This window comes from Pseudorasbora parva, chromosome 4 (assembly GCF_024679245.1).
Source record: "Pseudorasbora parva isolate DD20220531a chromosome 4, ASM2467924v1, whole genome shotgun sequence".
NCBI classification, from domain to species: Eukaryota; Metazoa; Chordata; class Actinopteri; order Cypriniformes; family Gobionidae; genus Pseudorasbora; species Pseudorasbora parva.
Window position 1 is genome coordinate 4738775 of NC_090175.1, and position 27200 is coordinate 4765974.

Below are 27200 nucleotides of genomic sequence, written 5' to 3' on the forward strand. Positions count from 1 at the left end.
AAACGACTAAAGTTAACGACACACACACACACACACACACACACACACACAGACTGCTAGCATAAGTCATAATATTAGATAATAAACAGGTTTAGTGGAGATCTTGAGCTCTTACCCGTCAGCAGAAACACACAAACTGTCAGCGGGAACTTCATTTCTTCATCAGTTCAGTTCAGAAGATCAGTCTGAAACTCTCAGCAGTTCCTCACACCACTTTCTGAAACTCAAACACCCAATAATACTGCTCTCATCTATCGGCGGAGAGTAAAATAATACTGCTCTCATCTATCGGCGGAGAGTAAAATAATACTGCTCTCATCTATCGGCGGAGAGTAAAATAATACTGCTCTCATCTATCGGCGGAGAGTAAAATAATACTGCTCTCATCTATCGACGGAGAGTAAAATAATACGCTTGTTTCTCGTCTCACGTGCTGAGAGACTGTGTGTTCGTTTCCACGAGCCGTTCGTGTGAAAAACGCCTCTCAGTTTTTAGCTGTGAACTCACCAACCACAACCCGTTTCCTGTCCTCTCTGTTCCTGTTCTGTCTTTAATATCTTTGTGCTTTCCGTTGTCCTTTTTAAACTACTAAATAACTGGGTAACACTTCACAATACGGGTGCACTAATATGCAATAATTCATGGTTAACTAATGCACAGATAATCATGAGTTAATGTATTAATGGTGAACTAACCCATTTATTAATGATTACTGCATCAGCAACTAATGAAGATTACACATGATTAATAGATTAAGTCATCATTAAAGTGTTATTAGTTAAATATGTCATAATGTATTAATTCCTTAATAACATATTATATTAACTAATAATGTAAATCTATGTGTTAATTACCACACCAAAGCCATGCATTTCAACTTCCAGTTGTCTGCTTTAATTAATCATTAGCTAATGATTTATAAAGGTCTCATTATGTTATGACTTTACTTGTTGGGTCAAATAGTAAACATCATTATTAGTTAAGTCTTGTCAGCTGTTCCCAGTTAGTGTCCTCATTCTGTGTATTTAAGTTCCTGCCTGTTTCCTGTTCATTGCCGGGTATTGTCTGTGTACACATGTTGGTGTTGTTACGTATCTGCCTGCTATTAATTAAAAACCAATTTCTGTTTGTGAATCCGTCTTCGTCTACCTTCATCCATGACACTATTAGATCGACTGAGAATAAACTCGTCCACACAAGAGCCTCTGCAGAAATATGTGAAGTTCCCCCTGGCTTTTTTGTTTGTTTAATTAATTATTTTTTTAATTTATTTTCATTTTATTACATAGATCACCGTCAAGTTTATTCCAGATCAATAAATGCAAGCGTCCACTAGATAGCGTCATGGAGACGGGTGCCGGGTGTTGTTTCTAAGCTTCGGGACATTTGTTTCAGTGCTTCACGAAGCCTCGGTCTACCCATCACTATGCAGATGTTTGGCGGATTGGCAGAATGGAGCGATGGAGATGAGGAGCCAGGAGACAAGACGTGGAGACACTCGAGAGACAAGGAGACACTCGATAGACAAAGAGACACAGGTAAGCATTCAGGTGAGTCCGTAGAAGCAAGCATAAGCAGTAGTGTATTCAAACGAGACCGGACAGTGACTGAGTGAGTGAACGGGGCTTAAGTGCAGATGCTGATGGAGTGCAGATGTGTGTAATCAGTACTCTGTCTGGGAGAGGGTGGAGCCTGGCGTGCTTGTAACATTTAGACATTAAAGGAAGTGTATGTAAGATTGTGGCCAAAACTGGTACTGCAGTCACTTTCAAATTACTGTAGAGCAGTGTACCCCCCTTTCCCTTGATGCCTAAACACTACTGACTTCGGGATTGGTTGATAGGTGGAGGGCGGAGCTTCAGGCCAAAACATCAACATCAGTTGAGGGCTGCAACAACAACTTTTAAATGACAATATCCTGGCCGGACTACTGTTGTCAGGGATATAAGTATTTGGAATTAACATGATTTCTTAATGTCTAGTGACATATCAGGGCCATTTTATGATTCATTGAAATACATTTCTTACATACAGTTGCTTTAAAATTTATTTTTTCAAGACTACAATTCAGTTCAATTCAATTCAACTGACTACCATTTAACATTTTGGGGTAAAATTTCTTAAGTAAATTAATACTTTCATTCACATATTGAATTGATCAAAAGTGACAGTAAAAATAACTTTTACATTATTAAAATATTATATTTAAAACCAATTAGGTTCTTTTGAACTTTCTATTCCTCAAAGAAACCTGAAAAATAACATGTTTTCCAGTTTTCTTGAAAATCCAAAGCAGCAAAAGTGTTTTAAACATTGACAATAATCATAAATGTTTATTAATCATACAATCAGCATATTCGAAGGATTTCTGAAGGATCATGTGACACTGAAGACTGGAGTAATAGTGATAAATTAAGCTTTGATCACAGGACATTCACATAGAAAACAGTTATTTAAAATGTTAATAACATTTCACAATATTACAGTTTTAATGTATTTTTCATAAAAAAAATTAAAAAAAAACAGCCTTTGGGAGAATGAGAGTTATTGACTCCCAAACCTAGTGAACGGTAGTGTACATACAATCAACATATACAATTGTTGTGGGGAGAAAAGGACAGGCTGTTATCAGTCAATAGTTTGTTCAATATTGCAATAAACTGACTCTTGAGCAAAATCAGGTTTCATTTCTGTGTAGATCTGATCCAGACCTTCTGCTAGAGTCAATTCTATGTAGTTGGCATCTTTGTCGGGAGTCTGTTGTGTGTTTGTAGGTCTGTGGAAAGCCTTGACAGAAGAACCTTTACCACTTTGAGCCGAGGGTGAATTTGTAAGTACGACTGGACTCATTTTCACATACTCATCCTGTAGAGAGGACGCTTCATATAAGTAAGGAAATCAGTGAACTTTCTCTGTTTTAATGTGGTAATATAGATTACTGACTTACAACAGTGTGATCCGATGTCGTCCTGGTGTGATAAGACACAGACACTGGAGAGAGAGAGAGAGAGAGAGAGAGAGAGAGAGAGAGAGAGAGAGAGAGAGAGAGAGAGAGAGAGAGAAGAGAGAGAGAGAGAGAGAGAGAGAGAGAGAGAGAGAGAGAGAGAGAGAGAGAGAGAGAGAGAGAGAGAGAGAGAGAGAGAGAAAATGCATGGATTAACTGCATGATAAATGTTTAAGTGTGAGTGAAGACTGTGAAGAAAAGAGGAAGTCTCCTCTAGCCGACTCACCTGACAGATTGCAGGAGGTGGCCAGTTTTAAAACCTTAAACAAAGCGAATGAACACACAACTAGAAGTGGGCAGACACACACCAGACTCAACACGGTCACAAGACTGTGGTAAGATTCTGTAGAAAGAGGAAACGATCTGACACAGCTGCTGAAAACATGATTCATTTGTGTGAAAGAAAGAAATAGAGAGAAGAAGAGAGAGTGAGAGAAACCCTCACAGATCTCTTCAGGACTGGTGACGACATTGTAGGCCAGATTTACTAATAGATTGTGCCAGCACAAACCCTATTTTAACATTCAAAAACTACACAATTGCAAATCAGAAACACATGTGCTGAGTGAGTGAACACAATGGCCAATCAGAGACATATATGTTGACATGTGAACACAATGGCCAATCAGAGACATATATGTTGACATATGAACACAATGGCCAATCAGAGACATATATGTTGACATGTGAACACAATGGCCAATCAGAGACATATATGTTGACATGTGAACACAATGGCCAATCAGAGACATATATGTTGACATGTGAACACAATGGCCAATCAGAGACATATATGTTGACATGTGAACACAATGGCCAATTAGAGACAAATACGTTGACATGTGAACACAATGGCCAATCAGAGACATATATGTTGAGTGAGTGAACACAATGGCCAATCAGAGACATATATGTTGAGTGAGTGAACACAATGGCCAATCAGAGACATATATGTTGACATGTGAACACAATGGCCAATCAGAGACATATATGTTGACATGTGAACACAATGGCCAATTAGAGACAAATACGTTGACATGTGAACACAATGGCCAATCAGAGACATATATGTTGACATGTGAACACAATGGCCAATCAGAGACATATATGTTGACATGTGAACACAATGGCCAATCAGAGACATATATGTTGACATGTGAACACAATGGCCAATCAGAGACATATATGTTGACATGTGAACACAATGGCCAATCAGAGACATATATGTTGACATGTGAACACAATGGCCAATTAGAGACAAATACGTTGACATGTGAACATAATGGCCAATCAGAGACATATATGTTGAGTGAGTGAACACAATGGCCAATCAGAGACATATATGTTGAGTGAGTGAACACAATGGCCAATCAGAGACATATATGTTGACATGTGAACACAATGGCCAATTAGAGACAAATACGTTGACATGTGAACACAATGGCCAATCAGAGACATATATGTTGAGTGAGTGAACACAATGGCCAATCAGAGACATATATGTTGACATGTGAACACAATGGCCAATCAGAGACATTTATGTTGAGCATGTGAACACAATCCAAGTTATTCAACCAAATATACAAATTAAATGTATTAATTAGGTCATATTTAATTCTATAAACTAGCCAAATTAAATTTTGTTGCAATATTGTCCTGTTTAACACTGTAAAACTTTGTAAAAGTGTGATATAAATAGATTGATTGATTGATAATGGCGATTCAGAGAGATATATGTTGAGCATGTGAACACAATGGCCAATCAGAGACACGTGTTGAGCGTGTGAAGACAATGGCCAATCAGAGACACATGTCAGAATGATCGAATGAACTATAGACAGTACAAACAACAGACAGAACAAAGACAATAAAACAAATCAACCATCAACAACAAAAATGACAATGAATGAACAAATGAGAAACAGTGTGAGAAACAAAAAGAATGATAGAATGAATGAACTGTGCCAAGGAAAGAGAGAACATTACGCTACACAGACAGACAGATCACCCGTATAGCTGGTCTTTGTCCAGTTCATTTCTGTGTTATTAGCGGGACTGTTCGTGGTGCTGACAATCACTAAAATAACATTTAAACAATGTTAATTCATATATTATACAAATCCTTTCTTTTGCATGAATAAACATAACTTTCCCGTTTCCTCTTGTACCTCTTGGTAATGATGTTGTGGGTCTCAGTGGTTGACCTGTGCAGAAAAGGAATGACACCTTCAGGAATCCGCCACATGCATTCAGTCATCCCGGCTATCAGGAAACCTTCTCAGAACTTCTGCTAACATTCTGGCAAGGTTCACTTACAGTTATGAACAAACGTGCTTTCACGAACATTAATAGAACGTTAACTATGGGTTAATGTCCTTAAATGTTGTGCGTCAAAAAAAGAAAAGAAAAAAAAAAAAGTTACACATAGGGCCTTAGTCCATAACAATGTCCATGTAAAAAAAACTGTACTAAAATGTTTAATCTTGGAGCACAGACTGATGTTTGGTCTCATGTGAATGAAAATTAGATGTTAAAAAGTGAAACAAAAAAGAAGTTACAAGAGGTTATAAAAGTTATTACAATTATTTATGAACATTATTTTAAATAAAATATATATTTTATGAAACTTTTTGAACTCTAAAACTGCTAGAAAATAGATGCCATGAATCTAAATAAGTTTGAGGTAAATATCTAAAAAAACAGCTTTCAGTAAGAGTTTGTTTGGGTGCAGTAGCACATTTTTTACATTAGATGCCAGCAAAGGCACTGGGACACAGAGATTGGATTGACTGTATTATATATATATATATATATATATATATATATATATATATATATATATATATATATATATATATATATATATATATATATATATATTAAAAAAAGTAAAAAATAATATATATATATATATATATATATATATATATATATATATATATATATATATATATATATATATTATTTTTTACTTTTTTTAATTTATTATTACACACATGCACACCACACTCTGACATCCATATCATCATGTCCACTTAATTAGAGCTGCATAATTACCAAACTGGCTCTATAATATGCATAAGCAGAAAACAGGAATAAAGTGAGTATTTATAATTGCAGACAGTTTGTAAGAGTTTTAATGGGGGACATTTTTGCCCTCTAAGTCCTGAGAGGAACTATTTTGTGTACCTACTGCAATATATATATATATGTATATCCAATAAAAATACACCACACCTGTGCCAAAATTTATGCAGTTCGCATTAACACAGACAAAATTAGAAAATAAAAACACAAAAAACTGAAGAAGACAAAAATGTCCATAAGGTCGCTAAAGGGTTACTGTCAGCACAAAAACGTACATTGTTCACAAAAGTTTTTTCCCTAACATTTTAGTTCATCCAACATTTTTAAATGTTACTTGGCTTTTTTTTACTCATATCAGAGGATATTCAAATGCAATAATCCTTTAATATTTTGCAAAATTTAACATTCCAAACACGTTCACATAACCAATAAAAATAACTTATTCATGTTAAAGGTCCCGTTCTTCGCATGTTTTCAAAGCTTTGATTATGTTTACAGTGTGCAATATGAGTTCATGTTTCATGTGTTAGTATTTTTCACACAGTTTACTTGTTATCTGTACAGCGCTGTTTTCTCTGTCCTATAAACGGCCTGATGATTTCCTTGTTCTATGAAGTCCCTCCTTCAGAAAGACGTAACGAGTTCTGATTGGGCCAGCGCTTCCCGTGTTGTGATTGGACAGCAGCTTAGCGCTCGTTGCCCGGAAAGGTCCCGCCTCTTAACATGCAAGCGCTGAATGCGTGCTCTTCCCCATGTGGGAAAGCAACAAGACCACGCCCCCTATTTTGCATATTCTTGTGGGCGGAGGGTTAGTCAACAAACGGTTCTAGTGACGTCATTCCTGAAGGAAGTGCAGGAGTGTAGTTCAAACCGGCCGTTCGCTGTATAAAATATCTCGCTTGGCATTGAACTTTGAGCTTTATAATTTTACAGGTATTATTTATTCTCTATCAAAAACATTACACACTAACTAAAGTTTGAAAGATGGGATCGCAAAGAACAGGACCTTTAAAGAACTTACCTTTTTTGACAGTTAGTTCTATTTGAATATCGGGATCAGGCAGCATTTTAACATCCACGCCGAAGGTGTACATGCCAGAATCCTCCAAGATAAGTCCAAAGATGGCGGCGGTAAGAAGGTGCGCAGATGTGTTGTCAAGCAGAGCGAATCGGCCCTGTCTGGCCCACCTGTTGGACTCAGTGGTCTGAACCAGTTTCTCAAAGAAGAATACATCTGATATGCCAAAGTACTTGCTGTTTTTCTCATAGTCCGGTGGGTATCTGACGTGAAAGGTAACTTCTCCTCCCTCATATCCAATCACAGCACAACTAATGTCCAGCAGACAGACTGGAAGCAAAATTAAATGACTAGATATTGAATCACATTTTCTGTAATATGCAGACAGAAATAATAATTACATCCATAATATTCCCTGTAGTTCAAAAAAGTGAACCCCTAGTGACTTAATAGTATATTGTGCTTTCTGAGCTAGAGCTCGTCCACTTTTTCCAGCGAGTCGTGTCACTATATTAACTGTTTTTGATCTACAACTTCGTTTTACAGCAAACAAAACTGTGAAAATCTATTGATTTCAAACTTGATGTTAAATTAAGCCTCTCCAGGAAGCCGTTTGATTCATTTTACTGATTAGACAAGTTCAAAACAAGACCTGTTCAACCTAAAAGACATTTTTGGTATTTTACATTTTTAAAGCGATATACACATTAATGTTTTAATATTATTTGATAGAAACTGATCTTTAGTGTAAATGTATCTGTTCCGATGTTGTTACCATAACTAAGATCATAATTTTATGTGCAATAAATTATCTATATTTTTTAGTAGTAGTTGCTTCCCATGTAGCAGATACTTTTTAAAGTTTTTTTTTGCTTTTGTTTTGTGCTATAAATACCAAACTCGAGTTTAAAAGTATTTTCCCCAATACTGATGCGGATAGCTTTGAAGTTACGGTCTGAACCCAACATGCTATGTTTTATCGTAAAGCGATCGCTGAAACTAACCTGTGCCGATGCAGAAACAAAAGACTCTTGCTTTCCACATTATGAATGTTTTGAATGCTTTTTCTGTTGTGCAAAGTATTAAACTGCGTCTGTCTGTGTGTCAGTCGTTCTCTCACTTCCTTGTTTCTATTTGGGACTGATTCTCAACCCTAAAACATAAGACTTTAGTCGCACAAAGGCAGTTCAACGAGATTTCTCAATATAATCAACTTCCCTAAGTTTTTACCAGTGTAAAGTGCCTCAAAATATTACAGCCTATTCTTTTCTGTATTATAATTGTTTTCCCAGGAATAAACATTAAAAACTAAATTGTGAAAGTCCATTTTACACTTATAGTATAAGGATACTCCAAAAAAGACAAAAGTAGTAAAAAATCTCCTTCAATGTTGTAATTTTCTTACGATAATATTGTACTTTTTGATAAATCAGGCTGTGTTTTAATAGCCTGACGTTGATGTGGTGCGCTAGTTTGAGTTGTAGTTCATGGAAATAGTTAAAGGAAGTGATGGGAGTAACATTAATGGAAACCATTCGTTCCGTTGTGGCACCGCTGCCAGATATTCAGAAGTTAAAGCCGAAGCAATAACAATCTTTGCTGGGGTGTGTTGGTGGCCATGATGTTGTTGCCCTCCTCCAAAACAGGGGGAATTCGGGAAAAGTTTGATTTACCAGCTCGCTCCGTTAGTGGTGAAGGAGTTGCTGAAGCCCTATTCAGACAGAAATTCTTCCTCGTGGGGTCGGAAGGTATTGCCATCATTTACAGCGGCTAGTTATTTTACTGCCGTTCGTCTCCCACCACCCGCGTAAAAATCCCAGGCCAATTTACCTAACATTACTGCTTTTGACAAACACTAAGGTCGTGTGGTGATGTAATAGCTGTCCACATCTCTGAGTTTTCAAGAATATATAACTTCAAAATTCACTGTTTTAAAATCCTTTTTGACCACTGCAAAGCACTGCACATTTGGTTTTGCTGTTTTTTGGATGCATTTCTAGACTTGTATTTTTTTTTAATTCTGGCAAGTATTTATAAGAGAAATATATTTAATTTATTTCCATGTGTGAAAAAGGCAAAGGGGGCATGACATACCTCTCACAGATGACTGCCCGCACACACATAATACAACAAAAACAAAACTCAACGTAAAATCCAGGCCTGGTCCTCTCTCGTCTTCCGCTGCCTTCGCTCCTCCTTTTATGCTCTCGTCACTCAGCCGCGAGACGAGACCAGTGTGTCACGCAGCTGGTACTCATCACTCGTCACCGGCCCGCTCTCGCAGTCCCTCGCCCCGCTGCTTGCCACATACCCCCATCGCGCGCACCTCAGCAGTGAGGTCTCCTCGACAGCATGTCCCTCTTTCCTCCCAGGTTTTTGGCACCAGTCTAACGAAGTTCGTAGATGGGAAGGAAGGAGGCGGAAACCGCCGAACGTTCAACAACTTTTATTAAATAACCAAAACGAAAGTAAACCGCAGGCAGCCCCGTCTTCCGCTGCCTTTGCTCCTCCTTTTATGCTCCCGTCACTCAGCCGCGAGATGAGACCGGTGTGTCGTGCAGCTGGCACACATTACCACTCGTCACCGGCCCGCTCTCGCGGTCCCTCGCCCCGCTGCTTGCCACAATATGCTTTATTTTATTCCTCTGTATTTGTTACACTAATATGAAGAGTTTTATATTATTGCGAAAGGTTTAACATCTATCCATGTCAGAAATAGATCCGGGTCACTAAAGACCCACATATGTAAGAATGATTGGTGAAACAGTCATATAACCCTACATTTAAGGGTTAATGCTCAACAAAACTATACCTGAGTCAAACATGAATGATTTTTTGTATTATATTTAATAGCTTAAACAGCTTCATAAATGCCTCATTCATTCAGTCAGCTAAAATTCCATTTCAAGATAAGTTCTTTTTTTGTTGCATTCTAAAACTTTTCTGCTCTGTAAACAAAATGTGGTATCAGTTAATTGTTAACTTATATTTGTATTTTATTCTGAAGACCACACAAACACTTTTAATGCTGACAGAGGTTGGATTGTGTTAGCTGTCAGTGTAACACTTCCCAGTGTGCAGTCAATGAGTCACACAGGGAGGCTTGCAGATTTAAAGTGGATTTATTCTGTAAAACAGGAATTAGAGGTTTTAGTTGCAGCGCAAACCACCACACACTATAACTTGCGAGGAAATCTCACTTTCAATTGACTCATGTGCGAGCACAGTGCTAAACATTGCTTTTTAACATGCAAATATCCTCATTTCAGCATGTAATACTTGTAACAATTAGTTATTATGAACATTTAAACACACATTCAAACTCAAATCAATGCATAGCACAATTAAGAGAACACATAAAGGCTTCACACTCTAGGCAAACACTTCAGGAACATTCATGATAGCATCATAAGCATTCATACACAAATCTCACACCAGCCTACCTGTAAAAGTGGATTTATTCTGTAAAACAGGAATTAGAGGTTTTAGTTGCAGCGCAAACCACCACACACTATAACTCGCAAGGAAATCTCACTTTCAGACTCTCGCACGAGCACAGTGTCATAACCCCTCCATGCCACATTGCCGCCACCTTCTGGCGTTCTGTGAGAATAACATTTGAACACTACAGGTAACTAACAATATATGGTATTTCATATTACTCATATTACTGGAGTGCAATATTCAATCCATCAGTTTATCATTGCACTACATCAGAGATGTTTTGACGGCCGTTGATGAGGATTCAGTGATCAGCAGTGTGATAGATGGCCTCTTCTCGAGCAGAATCCGCTGTAAGACTCTGATACACATGACTCTGTCTGTTGCCGTCCAGTTCTGTGTAGATCTGATCTTGAGTTTGAGCTGAAGCAACATCTATATAGTAGGAGTCTGTGTCCACCGGTTCTGTGTTTGTGTAATCCGGGCCTGTGGTCTCGGTAATTTCCTCTTTATCACTTTGAGCTTTGGATGAGTCCGAAAGCCTTATTCTCTGGTAGTCATCCTAAATAAAATAAATACTTATAACTTCAGAATTATAAGCAGCTAATGATTAATACATAGGATATACACTGCATGCCAAAAAAATATATGATTTCTTGTTGGATTTAAATAGGCAAATACATAAAGAGATACTTCACCCAAAAATGAAAAATAAATAAATAAAATGTTTGAAATTATCCTATAATTTATTTACCAATAAAAAAAAAAACATTTATTTATTTATCCTATAAGCCATCCCAGGAGTATACGACTTTCTTTTTTAATTTCCTGGCTCTTCCAAGCTTTGTAACGGGAGTGGATGTTTGACGGAGCCAGGATATTTTTTAATAAAACAATTTTTTTAAATAATAATTATATATTTGTTTAATGATTGTGTTCACCTGAAAGAAGAATGTCTGCAATATATATATATATATATATATATATATATATATATATATATATATATATATATATATATATATAAACCCACTGAATTCATAATCATAGTCAATAGTTGTGCAGGAGTAGTTGTGGCCAATTGTAAGGATTTGAGCAAGTTTGACAAAGGCCAAATTGTGATGGCTAGAGAACTGGGTGGGCTATTCCCGGTCTGCAGTGGTCATTATCTATCAAAAGTGCTCCAAGGAAGGTGCAGTGGAGAACCGGCCACAGGGTCATGGGCGGCCAAGGCTCATTGATGCACGTGGGGATTGAAGGCTGGCCCATGTGGTCCGATCAAACAGACGAGCTACTGGAGCTCAAACTGCTCCAGAAGTTAATGCTGGTTCTGATAGAAAGTTGTCAGAATACACAGAGCAGCTCAGTTTGTTGAGTATGGGGCGGCATAGCCGCAGACCAGTCAGGGTGCCCATGCTGACCACTGACTCTGCCGAAAGCACCAACTGTGGCACGTGAGCATCAGAACTGGACCACGGAGCAATGGAAGAAGGTGGCCTGGTCTGAGGAATCACATTTTCTTTTGCATCACATGGATGGCCGGGTGCGTGGCTCATCCGGGGAACACATGGCCCCAGGATGGGAAGAAGGCAAGCTGGCGGAGGCAGTGTGATGCTTTGGGCAATGTTCTGCTGGGAAACCTTGGGTCCTCCATCCATGTGGATGTTACTTTGACACGCTCCACCTACCTAAGCATTGCTGAGACCATGTTCAGCCTTTCATGGAAACGGTATTCGGGTGGCTGTGGCTCTTCCAGCAGGATAATGCTCTTGACACAAAGCACAAATGCTTCAGGAATGGTTTGAGGAGCACAACAATGAGTTTGAGGTGTTGACTTGGCCTCCAAACTCCCCAGATCTCAATCTAGTCGAGCATCTGTGGGATGTGCTGAACAAACAAGTCCGATCCATGGAGGCCCCACCTCGCAACTTACAGGACTTAAAGGATCTGCTGCTAAAATATTGGTGCCAGATACCACAGCACACCTTCAGGGGTCTAGTGGAGTCCATGCCTTGATGGGTCAGGGCTGTTTTGGCAGCAAAACGGTTGACCAACACAACATTATAACATATCATAATGTTATGCCTGATCTGTGTATATATAGGCCTACACAAAATAAACCCATTACAACTTACATTTGTACAAAACAAAAGGCTGTGAATGCACACGCAAACGTAGTCATGATGGTGTAATTCTAGCTGTAAAATGTTCCCAAACAGAACGTGCTCTCTTCATTTCCTTTACATGTTTCGTGGTTGAGTAGCACACACGTGCATTGACCCTGCTTAATCGACGATCGATACGTTTTATCAACGGAATGTATTATTGGCAATTAATTGAAGAATTGTCACTTAATGTCAAATAATAATTAACATCCCTACAGTATACATGAATACAAATAGTATCCCAATGATTCTATGAAAACACTGATGTTAAAACAACGTAATAATTATGAATGAGATTTGCGTCATCACCTGCACTGAGTTGGGCATTGTATTTCGGTGGGGAGCAGAACCTGATAAGAACATAAAGATTTAATTATCGATTTATTATAATATACCAGGGCTCTTTCAGACCTTCAACAGAACAAGTTTTGAAGAAAACTACCTGGTGTCTTAGGTATCTTACCAGCATTACTACAGCTGTTGTGCTTGAGGACTTGACACAGACCAAATAGACACACGGAAAACAGGGCACAAACACACATCAAAGCCACCATCATCATGAACCTGGAGTAAGACTCTGTTGATGCAAAGCACACAATGAGTTGACTGAAAAAAAACAAACCACATGCTGTGTGTGTTTCGTAACCTCACCACCAGGTTCTTCCGGGAACACGTCTGTGGTTTGTTCTTGGGGATCCCCTGCAAAGAAACCAAAAGCATAAGGTTTACAGTTCATCTATATTGAAACTTTAGCTGACATTCATTCACCACACATGTGAGTGAATTCAGTTCCCACACTGACTCATTATGAGACGTGTAAGAGGAAGACGATGCTGTATCACATCCCATCTGAAACAAATGCGAGTCTCTATGGCACCTCAAAAATCCCGAAAATGATTTTACGGTCAATATTTCGCAGTGCAAATGATGCCAAACTGATTGGGATCAGTTAAATAATTGATGGGTTGTTGACAAGTATACAGAACATGGATGTTATTGATCTGTCTATTCCATGTCATCATGGCTTAGTTTACACAATGTCTTAAAACCACAGGCACAGTGTAAAAATAGCCTCTTTAAACATGGATGTCCCCTCCAAAATATTGTAAATATATGAAAAAAAAATCTACTTTTATATGAAGGTGAGTAGATTTGCCACTACAGGTGGTCATGTTGTTTTTAAATGTTACCTGTGAGCTAAACAAAGAATGTATGAACAAAGTCACCAGATCTAAATATTCGCAACAAACACCCTTTCAACATAAAACCAAGAAATTAGACCTACACTTTCCCTGCCTCTCCACACAGCCTTTCAAATAAGTAACCCCCAAGATACGTCGCCAGTTATAAGGATATTAAGGAAGGTTAAGGATATCCAGTAGGAGTCTTCAGCTGTTGTGTATCTCACCTTTGATGACGGTTAGCCAGATCTCAGAGGTAAAATCAGGCAGCAGATCGATATCTACACCACAGCTGTACTTTCCCGAGTCTTCAGGAGCCAGTCTAGAGACGAGGGCCGTGAGAACATGAGCGCTGGTGTCGTCCAGAAGAGCCAGTCTCCCTCGTTTAGACCTCGTCTCTCGTTGGGTCGTCTGAACACACTGAGGATCGCTCTGAGCAAACGAGCCGCTTATCTGACAGAAGTACTTGCTGTTGTTCTCGTAGGTTTCAGGATACCTGCAGGTGACTGAGATGTTGCTTCCCACCGATCCAGTGACGGTAAGAGCCAGCGAGTTATCCATCAGCCACAGGGCTGCGAGACCAAGCACTGCTGACAGAGGCCAATTCACAGTTAGTAGAGTTATGCTGTGACAATTAAGAGAAAAAACGGCAATTCTCACTGATTTAGTGTTAGAGCTCGTACCTGAGAAACTGATGGACGTGACGGTTCTCATGACTGCCTGCTTGAACCTCGACTCCCACTACCTGTTCTCACACTACATGGATAGATTATGTGTGTGTGTGTGTGTGTGTGTGTGTGTGTGTGTGTGTGTGTGTGTGTGTGTGTGTGTGTGTGTGTGTGTGTGTTTATAGAGTTATACTTCCCTAATGCACATGAATAATAAAACACAAACACAGTGTCAGAAGTATATCTGAGAAACAGCTCCCTCTTCAGGGCAGTGGAGGTAAAGTCTGGTCATCCTCAGTGCTGTTATCCATACATCATACATCATTTTGCTGCCTGATTCTTTTATATAAGGGAATGCAAACACATGTTACTACCCCTTCCATCCATCCATCCATCCATCCATCCAACTATCCATCTATCCATCCGCAAATGCATTCAAACATCCTTAAATCCATCAATTCATCCACAAATTCATGTATCCATCCATCCACCATGTAGTCAGAGGTGGGCACAAATACATCAAAAACTATTTTGTTACAAAATACAAATACTGGCTCATGAAATGTAACAAAATAAAATACAAAATACTGATGTGAAAAATGTATTTAAATAAAATACAAGTAATTAGTATTTTGAAAATACAAAATTACTTTTTTTTTTCTTTTTTATATGATTATTCATTTACATTTATGCATTTGGCAGACGCTTTTATCCAAAGTGACTTACATTGTATTCAAGGTACACATTTTACATGAGTGATAAAACATTGCAAAAACATTTTACAAGGTACACATTAATCATAATATGTGTGGGTTTGTTTTACACACAAGACTCTACTGCCTTGACCACGTATCTTTTCCATAGTAGAATCACGCTGCGTGCGCAATTATTGAAAAACAGCATTGATGATTATTTTATACAAATTCCGACAGAATATCAATATTTCTCGTATGTAATATGTTTAAAAACGTGTAAAAACTGCAGATTAATTTTATATTGTGAACACTTGCTTAGCATGGAGATTTCAGTGGCGTTACGAGTACGACATTAACAAAGATTTCAGTGGAGTTACAAGCTTATGGCGATTTCAGTGGAGTTATGAGCTTACGACAATCTCATAAGGCACAATTTTCTCTATAATGCCGTTCAGTGTGTAGACTGTATATTTTTCACAAAACACTTAACCTTAATACTGTTTTTAAGAGGAGCAGCGCCACTTCTAGCCTAGAAATCTAGATGCACCCGAGCGGCCGCAAATCTAATCTGCCACGAGTATCGTCTAGCAACTCTCAATACACTTCTGAGCTGTAAAAAACAAACTCTGGTCAGGCCAATCAAATTGTGTATAGAGTCGGTGGGCGGGGCTTAACATAATGACTGCCAAGTTGCGTGCTACTTGAAAATAAAGAAGCTGGCAAACAGCGGTTTTTTGAATCGGCTTGGGCTGCGACTCTGGGAGACTTGAAGTTAAGCTTTTATTTGAGAAAAGAACGGCACTGAAATCATTCAAGAAGGGAATATGTGTTTTCTCTATGCTTCGCCTTATTTGTTGCTTTGGTTGGTTGTAGAGCTATCCAATATAGAGAGAGAGACATGTCATAATCTGAAAGCCACGTCCACGCAATCTGAAAGGGGGGGAAACAAACCAGCCGTCTCCATTTACTTTCTATTCCGTAAGGCTGCCTCCTTGTTATTTCTGACTTATAACAAAAAACGAACAATGTCTAAAAGCTGATATGTGACAAGGGGTACAGAAAACAAAATAAAAAGAATTCGGCACCGAATTCGGCAACGCATACCAATGCATCGAATCTTCAACTATTCGGGGTCACCCCTAGTTTAAAGAACCCAAAACCCAAAAGTTTTTATAAGCTGTTGACCCCCAAAAAACGTTGTTGAAAGTAGGGGTGTCCTCGACCAAGGATTTACACGAATCAGAATTGTCGAATCTTTCTATGGTCGATAGTCGATAGTCGATAGTCGAATCATCTACGTATGTGTGAATGGGTTGGGAGGGGCACGATACTCTACTAATAAACTAAACCTAATAAACTTAAAAGAAATTACCTTCCTAGAGAGGAAAAGAGAACTTTGTGTGCGTTTACATGCACATTCCTAAGCCAACTGTGCCTAAAGGCACACCGCACACGAAGATCAGCGCCATGTCTCAGGATCTCACACCAGACGCGCACATTATATACGCGCAAGCTCATTTTGAATCGACTTCTGATAGAAGAGCTCCGCGATCTTGTAGCACAGGGTGAAATCAGTATACATTGACGATTTGAGGGAAATATAAATTTAATATAAAACCTTGAAATGGCGCTGTGGTTAAACAACTTCCTAAGTCGCCACGGACAGGCACCAATTGCCACCACCGGTGTGTATGTGTACACTCATTGAATGTCTTCGAATTTTAAAGGCGCAGCACTGAGTTTCGCTTTGCAGTGAGAAGCTCAGCGCCCTTAAAGGGGTCGCACACTTGACAGGAAGCCTGCTTAACACCTGCGAAGATTCGTCTGTGATATCGCTGGTCGAATTCGGCACCGCATACCAATGCATCGAATCTTCGACTATTCGGGGTCACCCCTAGTTTAAAGACATAAAAGTGCATACATGCAATAGAGACAGAGCGTGACAAGTTGTATTACACTGAGAACTACACCCACTGGAGGGGAAAGCCTGTATCCACTTTTGTCTCCATAAACGCTCATTTTTTTGGGTCGACAACTTATAAAAATGTAGTTATCGGTATATGTTTTTTAGCTTATTTGCTGCATACACCTTGTCACATATCAGAGTTTAGACATTGTTCTGTTTTTTTGTAATGAGTCCGAAATGACAAGGAGGCAGCTTCATGTAATACAAAGTCAATGGAGAGCATTTACAATGGTATTTTTTTTTTAAAAAGTATTTAAGTATTTGAAATACTCAATACACTCCCTCAAAATATTTTGTTACAAACTACATTTTATTTTTTCCACACCTGCAAAATACAAATTACAAAATACATTAAAGTAATTAAATACGTATTTAAAATACATTTAATTGAAATACTGCCCATGTCTGCATGTAGTTACCAAATTTCTTTATTTAAAGGAAGGCAATTGCATGTTCTTGCCTCAAAGAAGTGTAAAATGTCCATCTACACATTTGTCCGTCACTGCATCCATCCACACCATCCATTCCATTTATCCATCCATCTAAAAATTCCTCCATCCTTGCATCTATCCATTCATTCATTCATTCATTCATTCATTCATTCATTCATTCATTCATTCATTCATCTACACGTTTATCCATCCATCCATCCCTGTGTTCCTGTTAGATCCAGATGTGTAAAATATTACTGAACATACATGTAAACTTGCACAATTTGATCTTATCTTAAAGGGGGGGTGAAATGCTGTTTCATGCATACTGATCTTTTTACACTGTTAAAGACTTGGAATCCCATACTAAACATAGACAAAGTTTCAAAAGTTAAGGTGGACGTTTGATGGGAGTATTTCTTTGTCAAAAATACTACTTCCGGTTAGTCATAAGTTTCGGCAAGTTTTTTGAGATCATGCGTCCCCTTTGACGTTAATGGGGGCGGAATTTCCTTGTATGGGCCTTACGGACGATTCTACCGGAAGAGCGTGAGAGAGCGAGGGAGAGAGAGAAAGCAACAGCCTACGCCCATCAAAGCGCTGGTTTGTAGGATGCTGGACAGGTGACAATTACACATAGCACATAATGTCACCAAAAAAGTGCGTTTTTGGTTGCCAGACCAAGACAGTCCTGCACAGATTCCCCAAAAACCCCGCGTTAAGGCAACAGTGGATGTAATTTGCTTTTCCGGATCAGCAACTGAGTTGCGCGAATGTTTATATCTGTTCGCTGCATTTCGGTGCCGACTGTTTCATAAACAAGGCCCAGCTCGACGCCGGATTTTCCCGATCGCCTAATGCTGAAGGATGGAGCAGTCCCAACGTTAGAAGGGTGAGTGAGACTGCTTCAAATGTCTGTGTTTTTTTTAGTCCGCTTACTGTCTACACAAACCACGCGTAATCACACACACACACACACACGTGCACAACTGCACTTCCCACATGTACACCTTCAAAGACAAAAATACGACGATATAATTCAAGTATAAATATGTAAATAACACAAGCCGCTAAGCATATTATATAGTTAGTGTATAACTTGTACCACATAGAGACGTCCTGCTCTAGTCGTTTTTGCTGCTGCTCCTGTTCAACTGCAGCCTCTGGGTCTGATTCCGGATCATAGATGTATGGCTGTATCTGATTAAAAGCCATATTTTTATTTTGAATAAAGTTTTTTTCCCGCTGTTAGGGATGACGGACTCGACTCAACACACAGCGCGCTGCTGCACACGTCATTATTTAGCTCCGCTCACACGACACGCCCCCACCCGCTCGGCTTTTTCCGGAAAGACTCGGAACAGCGCATCTTTCTTATATAATTATTAAAAAAATAAAGACTTTTCGGAGATATGCAGGATGCAATGCTACTCTATAGGTACTCAAGATTGACATGACACTGACTGAAACTGAGTGTTTCACCCCCCCTTTAAAAATGAAGAACTTCTCATTAAGAAAGAAAAACACCTTTCAGTAAACTGATAAACACCATCTAATCATGGTGACAGGACGTTTCCCTTCACACTGAAAGTTTCATTTGAATCTGTTTTTATACTACTAATATATTATATACTATTATATTTATACTACTATTATATTTTATACAACTTTTAAAGCTCTGTAGTCAAGCATTTAGACTTTATATATATGGAAAAAGATAAATCACTCTAAAACTCTCACTATATATATATAGTGAGAGTGATTTTAGAGTGATTTATCTTTGTTCCATTCTTTGCCAGTGGTTAAACTTGTATTTCTTCCTGACTTGGCATGGGGCATGTCGCAAAAATAGACTTTAAAAAGAGGAAGTTAAAAACTGTAAGACAGCAGAAGAAAGTTTCCAGCTTGCATTTGCGGTTCACTCTCCTGGAGTCTGACTACGAAACGGTATGTGTTACACTTGTTCAGTAATGAATATTGTCTAACTAATGAATCTCCAGTCACACGAGAAACTTGAAGTGAGAAACTATTTATTATATTATAACCTCTCAATATGTCTCTAAATGAGTTTCAACCTTGGAAATGTAAAAAAAAAAAAAAACGGTTTAGGTATTTAAAAAAAAAAAAAAATCATATTTACTGTGTGTATAATACAGTTAACTGATGTAGTGTTTTTGAAACTAAAGATGGCGTGTTTAAATGTTATTTCGTTTTCTGCAGTGATGTCACTGATAATGGCTCCTCCTCTTGCTCTGCTGTTTCTGCTCATGAGTCCAGGTGAGTCTCTCCTGTGAATGCCATGTGATTATAATAAGTCAATATTAAAAACAAAGGCTTTGACCAATCAGTATGGTCCTGTTCACTTTACTAGTAGCCCCAGGAAAAAGTATTCACAGGTAAATATCTATTATAATTTAGGGTACTGACTGGTTTATTTGTTGCTTCAAACTAAATTACATTATTTATGTTTTTCTAAATGTGGAACCTGCTAACTTCGTGCTAAATATATTTTGCATGGTTAGTGTTTATAGTGTGCATTTCATCACCTTCTGTCTGATGTCTGTAGATTTCACACATATCACATGATAAGTGTAGTTCTTCATTTATACATAGTTTTGTAGAGATAAACTAGTTTTATTGAATATGGTCCTGTTTAACTCATAGATAGACATTTATCACTGATCCTTGTGAATGTTTCAGGAGTTTATAGCCAGTGGAATTATTGGCGTGTGAGTTACAGTCCTACACACATCTGTGCACTAAAGGACTCAACAGTGATAATGAGATGCTCTTATACATACCCACCTGGACATAAGATCAATAAAGTGTTCTGGACAATCCCACTGGTAAAAGATGATGATGATGATGAAGATAAGTTTCCAGATCTGTCTGAGGACCCTGAATACAGTCAGAGGCTTCAGTATCTGGGAGATAAACAGCAGAGCTGCACCGTCAGACTGAGTCATGTGACACTGAAGGATTCACACGAGTACTATTTCAGATTCATCACTGATAAAGCTGATGGGAGATGGCTTGGTAAACCAGGAGTGACTCTTAATGTCACAGGTGAGTTTGGTGAGGTTTATCTCTTCTTCTGTGCATTATGTTGAATAATAATCAGTGTATGACAGCAGCACTAGATATAATGTGTGTGTTGTGTTCAGATCTTCAGGTGGAGTCTCCTGAGAGAGTGACAGAGGGAGATTCAGTCCGTCTGACATGTAAAAGCAGCTGCACTCTGACTGACAGAGCAATATTCATCTGGTCCAGAAACTCACAGCCATTAACTGAGAGAAGAGACGGAAACAATGAACTCCTGCTGCAGTCAGTCAGAAGAGAGGATGCAGGCAGATATAGCTGTGCTGTACACGGACACACTCACACATCGCCTGGTGTTCATCTCAATGTCATGTGTGAGTATGTGGGTCAAAACCTAATACACTGCATTGGCCTTTTGGTAATACGGACAATTCTCTCTCTCTCAATAAATAAATAAATAAAACAAATAGTTTTTTATTATGCAACAAATGTTTTGAAAAGGCTCAACATTTGTTGAATTATCCTGATTACTAGTCAAAAAAAGCTTTCCATTGTAATGCCTGAACAATCATTAAATAATGATAAAACTATTGTAAATTGTTACCAATTAACTTTGTTTTGGATATTCCGTAATACAATATTCCCAACACCTGCTCCAGTATCGTGGCCGGTTGACATAAGGCAGGATGGATCATTGATCAGTGTTGTTTATATTCTGACTTATCTATCTGCATGTCACAATAAGTCAGGCTCCGGTCATGTGTGCAAAATGCATCCGATTATTTGAGTGAGAGAAAGTCCAGCTGGTTATATGCAATATTCATTTTTTGACACTAAGTAAATAATGCATGTGGTATTGCATGGCTGTATTTTCATATTCTTATTTTGCATTTAGAGCCTTGATATTAAATATTTCACCTGTAGATCATCCAGAGAATTCTGTGATCTCCATCAGAGAAAAAAAGAGAGATTGTGTTTGAATGAGATGATTTAAGGTTTATTTGTCCTTTTCAGACCCACCAAATAGCGTCTCAGTGTCCATCAGTCCATCTGGTGTAATAGTGGAGGGAGATTCAGTGACTCTGAGCTGCAGCAGTGATTCAAACCCTCCTGCTCTGAACTTCAACTGGTTTAAAGAAGTAACGTTTGTAGGATCTGGAAGAATCTACAACATCTCAAAGATCAGCTCTGATGACAGTGGAGAATACAAGTGCAAGTCCACCAGTGAACATGGAGTTAAATACTCTGATGCTGTGACTTTAAACGTCATGTGTGAGTTTATTATAAAACATAATATGCTAATTACCTGTTTTGATAAATTATGTTCATATTAGTAATTCATAAAAATAAAATAAAAATTGTAAGAGGTCTTAAATAATTTGGTGATTGTTTTCAGACCCACCCAGGAGCGTCTCAGTGTTGATGAGTGGATCTGGTGTAATAGTGGAGGGAGATTCAGTGACTCTGAGCTGCAGCAGTGATTCAAACCCTCCTGCTCTGAACTTCAGCTGGTTTAAGGAGAATGAAGCCTCAGCTGTTGGATCTGGACAGAGTTTCAGTGCACTACAGAGTGGACGCTTCTACTGTCAGGTTCACAATCAACATGGATCTCAGAGATCAGACGCTGTAACTGTCACAGGTGAAGCTTTTATTGCATAAAGGGTTCAAGACAGTTGTGTATCTTTTAAAGTTAATCTTAACTCAAATCTTCCAGTTCATCATGGTCTTGGCTGGCATGTCTGGTTGGGGATCACAGTGGCATGTTTAGGATTCTTCATCATCATCATCATAATTCTGTTAATAATGTAAGTAATCTCACTTACAGTGAGTAATGAGAATATAATTCACTGTCAGAGTAGTTCAGGTGAAAATGTGAAGTGATTAGTAAGGAATCTTGAAAATGCAGCTTACAAGTTTAATGTCTGTCAAATCAGGAGGAAACGAAGAGGTGCTAGAGCTGAAGACCTCACAGAGAAACAGGTAAATCATCCAGACACAACTCAACTCAAGTCAACTTTATTTCTATAGCACTGTAAACCTGTAATGGACTGTAATCCTGTTCCCTGATAAAGCAGAACGAGTTGCTGCACAAAGTGCATATGGGAATGTCTTTATCAGGACCAGCTCTGAATAGTGTGTTCTAAATTAAATTGACCCGGAGGTATTATAGCCTCGGCTTTATTCACCTATCACTCTTTGGTGCTGACGATCAGTGAGATCTTGGCCTAGCCTCACTTTGCTCAGGATATGCTGAATGCTCTCGGTTCGACCGTTGTGCTCACATCGTGACCGAAAACCAAACCCTAGATAATTCGATAAGTGTTGAGTTTCAACCCTAGAGAAATTAGACAAGCTAACATGCTGTCTCCGTGTTCGCCATCTCTTGTGATTGTGCTTGTAATTGCAATCATCTATGCAATTCAAATTGTGAATGCCCCGGAATCCTAATGGAGCCAGTACTGCATCCATGCATTTTGCACACATGCAGTTACAAGGCTAGCCGAATGGAAAAAACTGAAACTGGCAAACATTTGCCCCCAAGAGCGAACCTCAGGAACTTCCTGTGTTGTGGCAATATTTATATGTGAAAACTTGCGTCCTTCAGATCGATCGTGACGAACCAAGCCTAACGCTGAACTTGTGACATGATGATCTTTACGGTTAACATCTGGAACTTGAGTGCTTTAACTGTACGGGTTAAGCCTCGAAGATCTAAGATTGGACACAACCCCCCCACCCTTCTTGGAAACCAGGAAGTAACTAATGTAATAGCTCAACTCTCTCTCCAGAAGAGGAACATGAGTTAGATGGCCTCTTTTTTGAATATAATTTGTAGCTCTTATGATAGTACATGTGCCAGCTCTGGTTTCATAGAAGTAGAGACTAGAATGTTAAAACATGGAGGACGACAAATACATTATTTTCCTAATTTTACTGTACTTAACACCCATGCAGAAACAAGTTTTCACGCTGCCAGACTCTAAGAAATTTTGACACTTCCTGTTGAGGGGATGTTAGACATAGAACATCATTCTATGTCCTGGATGATAGCAGGATTTAAACAGAGTTTAAATAGAGAGTTTTAGAGATAGTTTTTGACACATACCAACACAGAGTGGTCTGAAAACAAAAAGACCTGAAAGGATGCAGCTGGGGCTCATCTATGTATAGCCTCGTGCAGCAGATTGTGCGGGTGACATCACCAATCGACGCTAAAATACCTCCGGGTCAATTTCATTTACGTGTTAAACTCACAAGTTACAGCTGGTCATGATAAAGACGTTGCCTTTTGTGTAGCATTGAGTGTAGCTTTTGAAAGGGAATCAGAGCTTCCCACTGGTATTTCCCGCTGGTGTTTCCCGCTTTCCCGTAGCTCAACCAGTAGAGCGTAGCGCTAGCAACTCCAAGGTCATGGGCTCGATTCTTAGGGAAAGCAAGAAATGAAAATGTAAAAATGTGTGCCTTAAATGCAATGTAAGTCGCTTTGGATAAAAGCTTCTGCCAAATGCATAAATGTAAATGTATTTATGGCTTTATGGTGGCATTCATGTGTGTTCGACTTGTAAATACGATCTTTACGACGTAACTTTAATTAGTTCACCCCAAAATGAAAATTACTCCACATTAACTCACCCTCAAGTTATTCTAGGTGTGTATGACTCTCTTCTTTCAGACGATCACAATCAGAGATTTAGTATAAACAATATCCTGGCTCTTTAAAGATTTAGTGGATGTTAAACGTCTGCCGAAGCTGGATGTTTTAGGATATTTAGATTTAAATATGGATATTTTTTCTTACACAAACCTATCACTTCCCCTCAGAAGCCGTTATTAACCCCCTGGAGTTGTGTGGATATGATCGATGGATATGCTTTTTTGGGCTCCAAAAACTAAATTTATAAAGCATTTATAAATCATGGGATCATTTTAGTTTGGGTGAAATATTCCTTTAAATGTGAATAATAATTAATTTTCTTCCGTTTCAGGACAATCTGTACTCTAGTGTAACAGTGAAAGACGTTCCTGATTCTGAATCCACCGATTGTGATGAGGCTCAGTATGCTAGTGTTATTTCCGGCAAACCCAGAAGAGACAGAAATGCTCCTGAATCCAGAGATACTGAGGAGATCCAGTACGCAAGTGTCCAACATCACAGAAAGAAAGAGAAGAAGAGAGCAGAGGAGAAGGAAAGCCCGTATGACAACATCACGATTCTTCAGCCTCAAGCTGCCATGAGGTGAGAAGATCAAGCTTAAAATAGGACATAAGACATCTACTCATCCTCATGTTACATTTATGATTATGATGAAATGAGAACTTATAGTTAAATCTGGACATTTTTCCTAATAACTTTGTGTTCCACTGAGGTTTCAGGAAAGAAATACCATACACAAGGTGTCTGTATTTTTAAAATACATTATCATAACGTAATCTGATACATAACATCAGTTTTTTTTCTCTTTATTGTATGTCCTTTAGGCAGTCAAATGTGCGGACTGTGGAAGAGTCTGTGATCTACAGCTGTGTCAAATGATTGATAGAGGCACCATGAAGACAAAAGCCTAAACAACTAAACAGTATTCTGAAATGAGGTCTGTCTATTTAGCATGCTAATTCATTATTTATTACTCATTAAATCAGGTGAATAGATGGCAGGAACTTCATCTAACAGGAATCCTTCTTTCCTTTATCCCCTCTCTCCTCACCTGTTCTCTCTTCCCCTCTGATTACTTTCTCTACTTCTATTCCGTGTCTTCCCTTTGTTCTCTGCCAGATTAATAACCCGGTTTTCACACACGTCAGATGTGTTCTCCTGTCCTGTCTTGTCTGGTTTGCTGTGCTATACCATCTGTCTTCCTTCTCAGGACACTGTGCTGTGTCTATGCCCTGTCCAGCTCTACAGCCGTCGCCGTTTGAGACAGTGGTCCCGGTCGTCGGACCTGTTTCCCTGGGATACCCGCCCGGCTGAGTTATCTGTTACATGAGACTTTATGTTTGCTGGCTTCTATGGCTGTTGCTTAAGTTTTCATTAAAGTATTCTTCACTTGCTTCCTCGCTCTTGGGTCCTCTTTCTCACCACTGACAACCATATCAGTTTTATCAAATTTAAGCTTGAGTGTGGTCATTTCTAGGTCATTGTACACCTAAACTAAAAAAAAAAAAAACGTCTCGGTTACGTATGTAACCCTAGTTCCCTGAGGGAACGAGACGCTGCGTCGAAACGCTGTGAGAACGCCTCTGCGTTAATGCGTCGTGAAGCGCGTGTAGAACCAATCCATCGGGAGATCGATCGTCGCCGACGTGATGACGTCATCGACCGGAGACTATAAAAGGTCCGCGAACACAAACAGGAACTAGCTTCTGATAAAGCCTGAAGTAAGTGATCACGGGCACGCCGGGAGTATGGCAGGGCAACGCAGCGTCTCGTTTCCTCAGGGAACTAGGGTTACATACGTAACCGAGACGTTCCCTTTCGGGGAACTCGAGCTGCGTCGAAACGCTGTGAGAACGCTTATACCCACATCGCCATGGGACCAAGTGCCTCGTATGTGTGAAGCCGAAGCGCACACGATTACGAGAGTACCTGCGCCCCAACAGTAGATGCCAAATCTAACTCGTAGAATCTGACGAAAGTTAGCGGCGAAGACCAGCCTGCCGCATTACAGATATCTTGGAGGGATGCCCCCGACAAAAGTGCTTTAGAAGCAGCCATACCCCTGGTAGAGTGCGCCCGGACAGCCAGTGGAGATGGCTGCCCGGCCGCCTCATAAGCAAGTGAAAGAGGCCTCGACCACCCACTTGCTCATTCTCTGCTTAGACACTGGAGCCCCCCCTTAGGGGCTCCGAAACAGACGAACAATTGATCGGTCTTTCTCCACAAGACAGCTCTGTGGACATACGTGTCTAACGCCCTAACAGGGCACAGCAGATTTAGTCTTTCCTGGTCTGACGTCGTGAAAGGAGGAGGACAGAAGGCTTGGAGAGTTATGGGGCCCCGTGGGCTCGTAGGAACCTTGGGGACATAACCCGGTCTGGGATGCAGAAAAGCCTTTACCATCCCAGGCGCAAACTCTAGGCATGAGGGCCCAACCGACAGGGACTGAATATCTCCTATTCTTTGCGAGATGATATGGCCAAAAGAAAGATAGTTTTGAGGGTGAGGAACTTATCCGAAACCTCCTCTAAGGGTTCAGACGGAGGCTCAGACAAGCCCCGCAAGACAATGGCCAAGTCCCATGCTGGGACCCTCGAGTGCATAGCCGGCCTCAACCTTAAGGTACCACGGAGGAAACGTGTAATAAGAGGGTGTCTTCCCAAAGACACTCCACCCAAAGGGACGTGGAAGGCACCCTAGGCCGCCACGTACACCTTTATTGTGGAGGGGGTCAACCCTGCCGAGAACCTTGCCTGCAGGAACTCCAGCACTGTACCAACCGGGCAGTTAACTTGGTCCCACTGGCGTTCTCTGCACCATGCTGAGAAAAGTTTCCATTTCAAAGCGTAC

At 39.5% G+C, this 27200-nt stretch overlaps 3 protein-coding genes across 5 annotated transcripts; 1 reads left to right on the forward strand and 2 right to left on the reverse strand.

Moving 5' to 3' along the window:
* Window positions 1-2092: 2092 nt before the first annotated feature.
* On the reverse strand, window positions 2093-8235 carry LOC137073840 (CMRF35-like molecule 8). Of its 2 annotated transcripts, none has more exons than XM_067442546.1 (7): window positions 8114-8235; window positions 7113-7439; window positions 5173-5208; window positions 5013-5081; window positions 3231-3347; window positions 2948-2991; window positions 2093-2865 (listed from the first exon to the last, which is right to left on the reverse strand). In XM_067442546.1, exons 1-7 carry the CDS (start codon window positions 8151-8153, stop codon window positions 2629-2631), a joined length of 870 nt encoding a protein of 289 aa, XP_067298647.1. In that variant the 5' UTR covers window positions 8154-8235; the 3' UTR covers window positions 2093-2628. The 2 variants fall into 2 exon arrangements, with proteins under 2 accessions (XP_067298647.1, XP_067298646.1); XM_067442545.1 differs by having other exon boundaries at window positions 8005-8130.
* A 2096-nt stretch (window positions 8236-10331) lies between these two features.
* LOC137073841 (uncharacterized) lies at window positions 10332-14651 on the reverse strand. 2 transcript variants are annotated; one of them, XM_067442548.1, is made up of 6 exons: window positions 14580-14651; window positions 14124-14483; window positions 13367-13414; window positions 13179-13292; window positions 13025-13065; window positions 10332-11112 (listed from the first exon to the last, which is right to left on the reverse strand). In XM_067442548.1, exons 1-6 carry the CDS (start codon window positions 14608-14610, stop codon window positions 10855-10857), a joined length of 852 nt encoding a protein of 283 aa, XP_067298649.1. In that variant the 5' UTR covers window positions 14611-14651; the 3' UTR covers window positions 10332-10854. The 2 variants fall into 2 exon arrangements, with proteins under 2 accessions (XP_067298649.1, XP_067298648.1); XM_067442547.1 differs by having other exon boundaries at window positions 14124-14486; window positions 14580-14644.
* Window positions 14652-19572: 4921 nt separating this feature from the next.
* On the forward strand, window positions 19573-25744 carry LOC137072731 (B-cell receptor CD22-like). Its single transcript, XM_067440657.1, has 11 exons — window positions 19573-19603; window positions 19877-19933; window positions 20357-20722; window positions 20821-21069; window positions 21710-21967; window positions 22092-22334; window positions 22410-22500; window positions 22630-22675; window positions 24682-24932; window positions 25175-25287; window positions 25470-25744. Exons 2-10 carry the CDS (start codon window positions 19879-19881, stop codon window positions 25227-25229), a joined length of 1614 nt encoding a protein of 537 aa, XP_067296758.1. The 5' UTR covers window positions 19573-19603; window positions 19877-19878; the 3' UTR covers window positions 25230-25287; window positions 25470-25744.
* Window positions 25745-27200: the final 1456 nt, after the last annotated feature.

What these genes read in the sequence shown, in the direction of transcription:
- LOC137073840 (XM_067442545.1), bottom strand. Translation starts at nt 8,077, where the DNA reads ATGTTGGGTTCAGACCGTAACTTCAAAGCTATCCGCATCAGTATTGGG. An exon ending in CACAACATCATTACCAAGAG is followed by an intron (nt 5,082 to 5,172) that starts GTACAAGAGGAA and finishes ATGTTATTTTAG; the next exon opens with TGATTGTCAGCACCACGAAC. An exon ending in CGACATCGGATCACACTGTT is followed by an intron (nt 2,866 to 2,947) that starts GTAAGTCAGTAA and finishes TCCTCTCTACAG; the next exon opens with GATGAGTATGTGAAAATGAG.
- LOC137073841 (XM_067442547.1), bottom strand. Translation starts at nt 14,610, where the DNA reads ATGAGAACCGTCACGTCCATCAGTTTCTCAG. An exon ending in CTGGCTAACCGTCATCAAAG is followed by an intron (nt 13,415 to 14,123) that starts GTGAGATACACA and finishes GTTTCTTTGCAG; the next exon opens with GGGATCCCCAAGAACAAACC. An exon ending in GTTCCCGGAAGAACCTGGTG is followed by an intron (nt 13,293 to 13,366) that starts GTGAGGTTACGA and finishes TTGCATCAACAG; the next exon opens with AGTCTTACTCCAGGTTCATG.
- LOC137072731 (XM_067440657.1), top strand. Translation starts at nt 19,879, where the DNA reads ATGTCACTGATAATGGCTCCTCCTCTTGCTCTGCTGTTTCTGCTCATG. An exon ending in AGTGACTCTTAATGTCACAG is followed by an intron (nt 20,723 to 20,820) that starts GTGAGTTTGGTG and finishes TGTTGTGTTCAG; the next exon opens with ATCTTCAGGTGGAGTCTCCT. An exon ending in ATCATAATTCTGTTAATAAT is followed by an intron (nt 22,501 to 22,629) that starts GTAAGTAATCTC and finishes CTGTCAAATCAG; the next exon opens with GAGGAAACGAAGAGGTGCTA.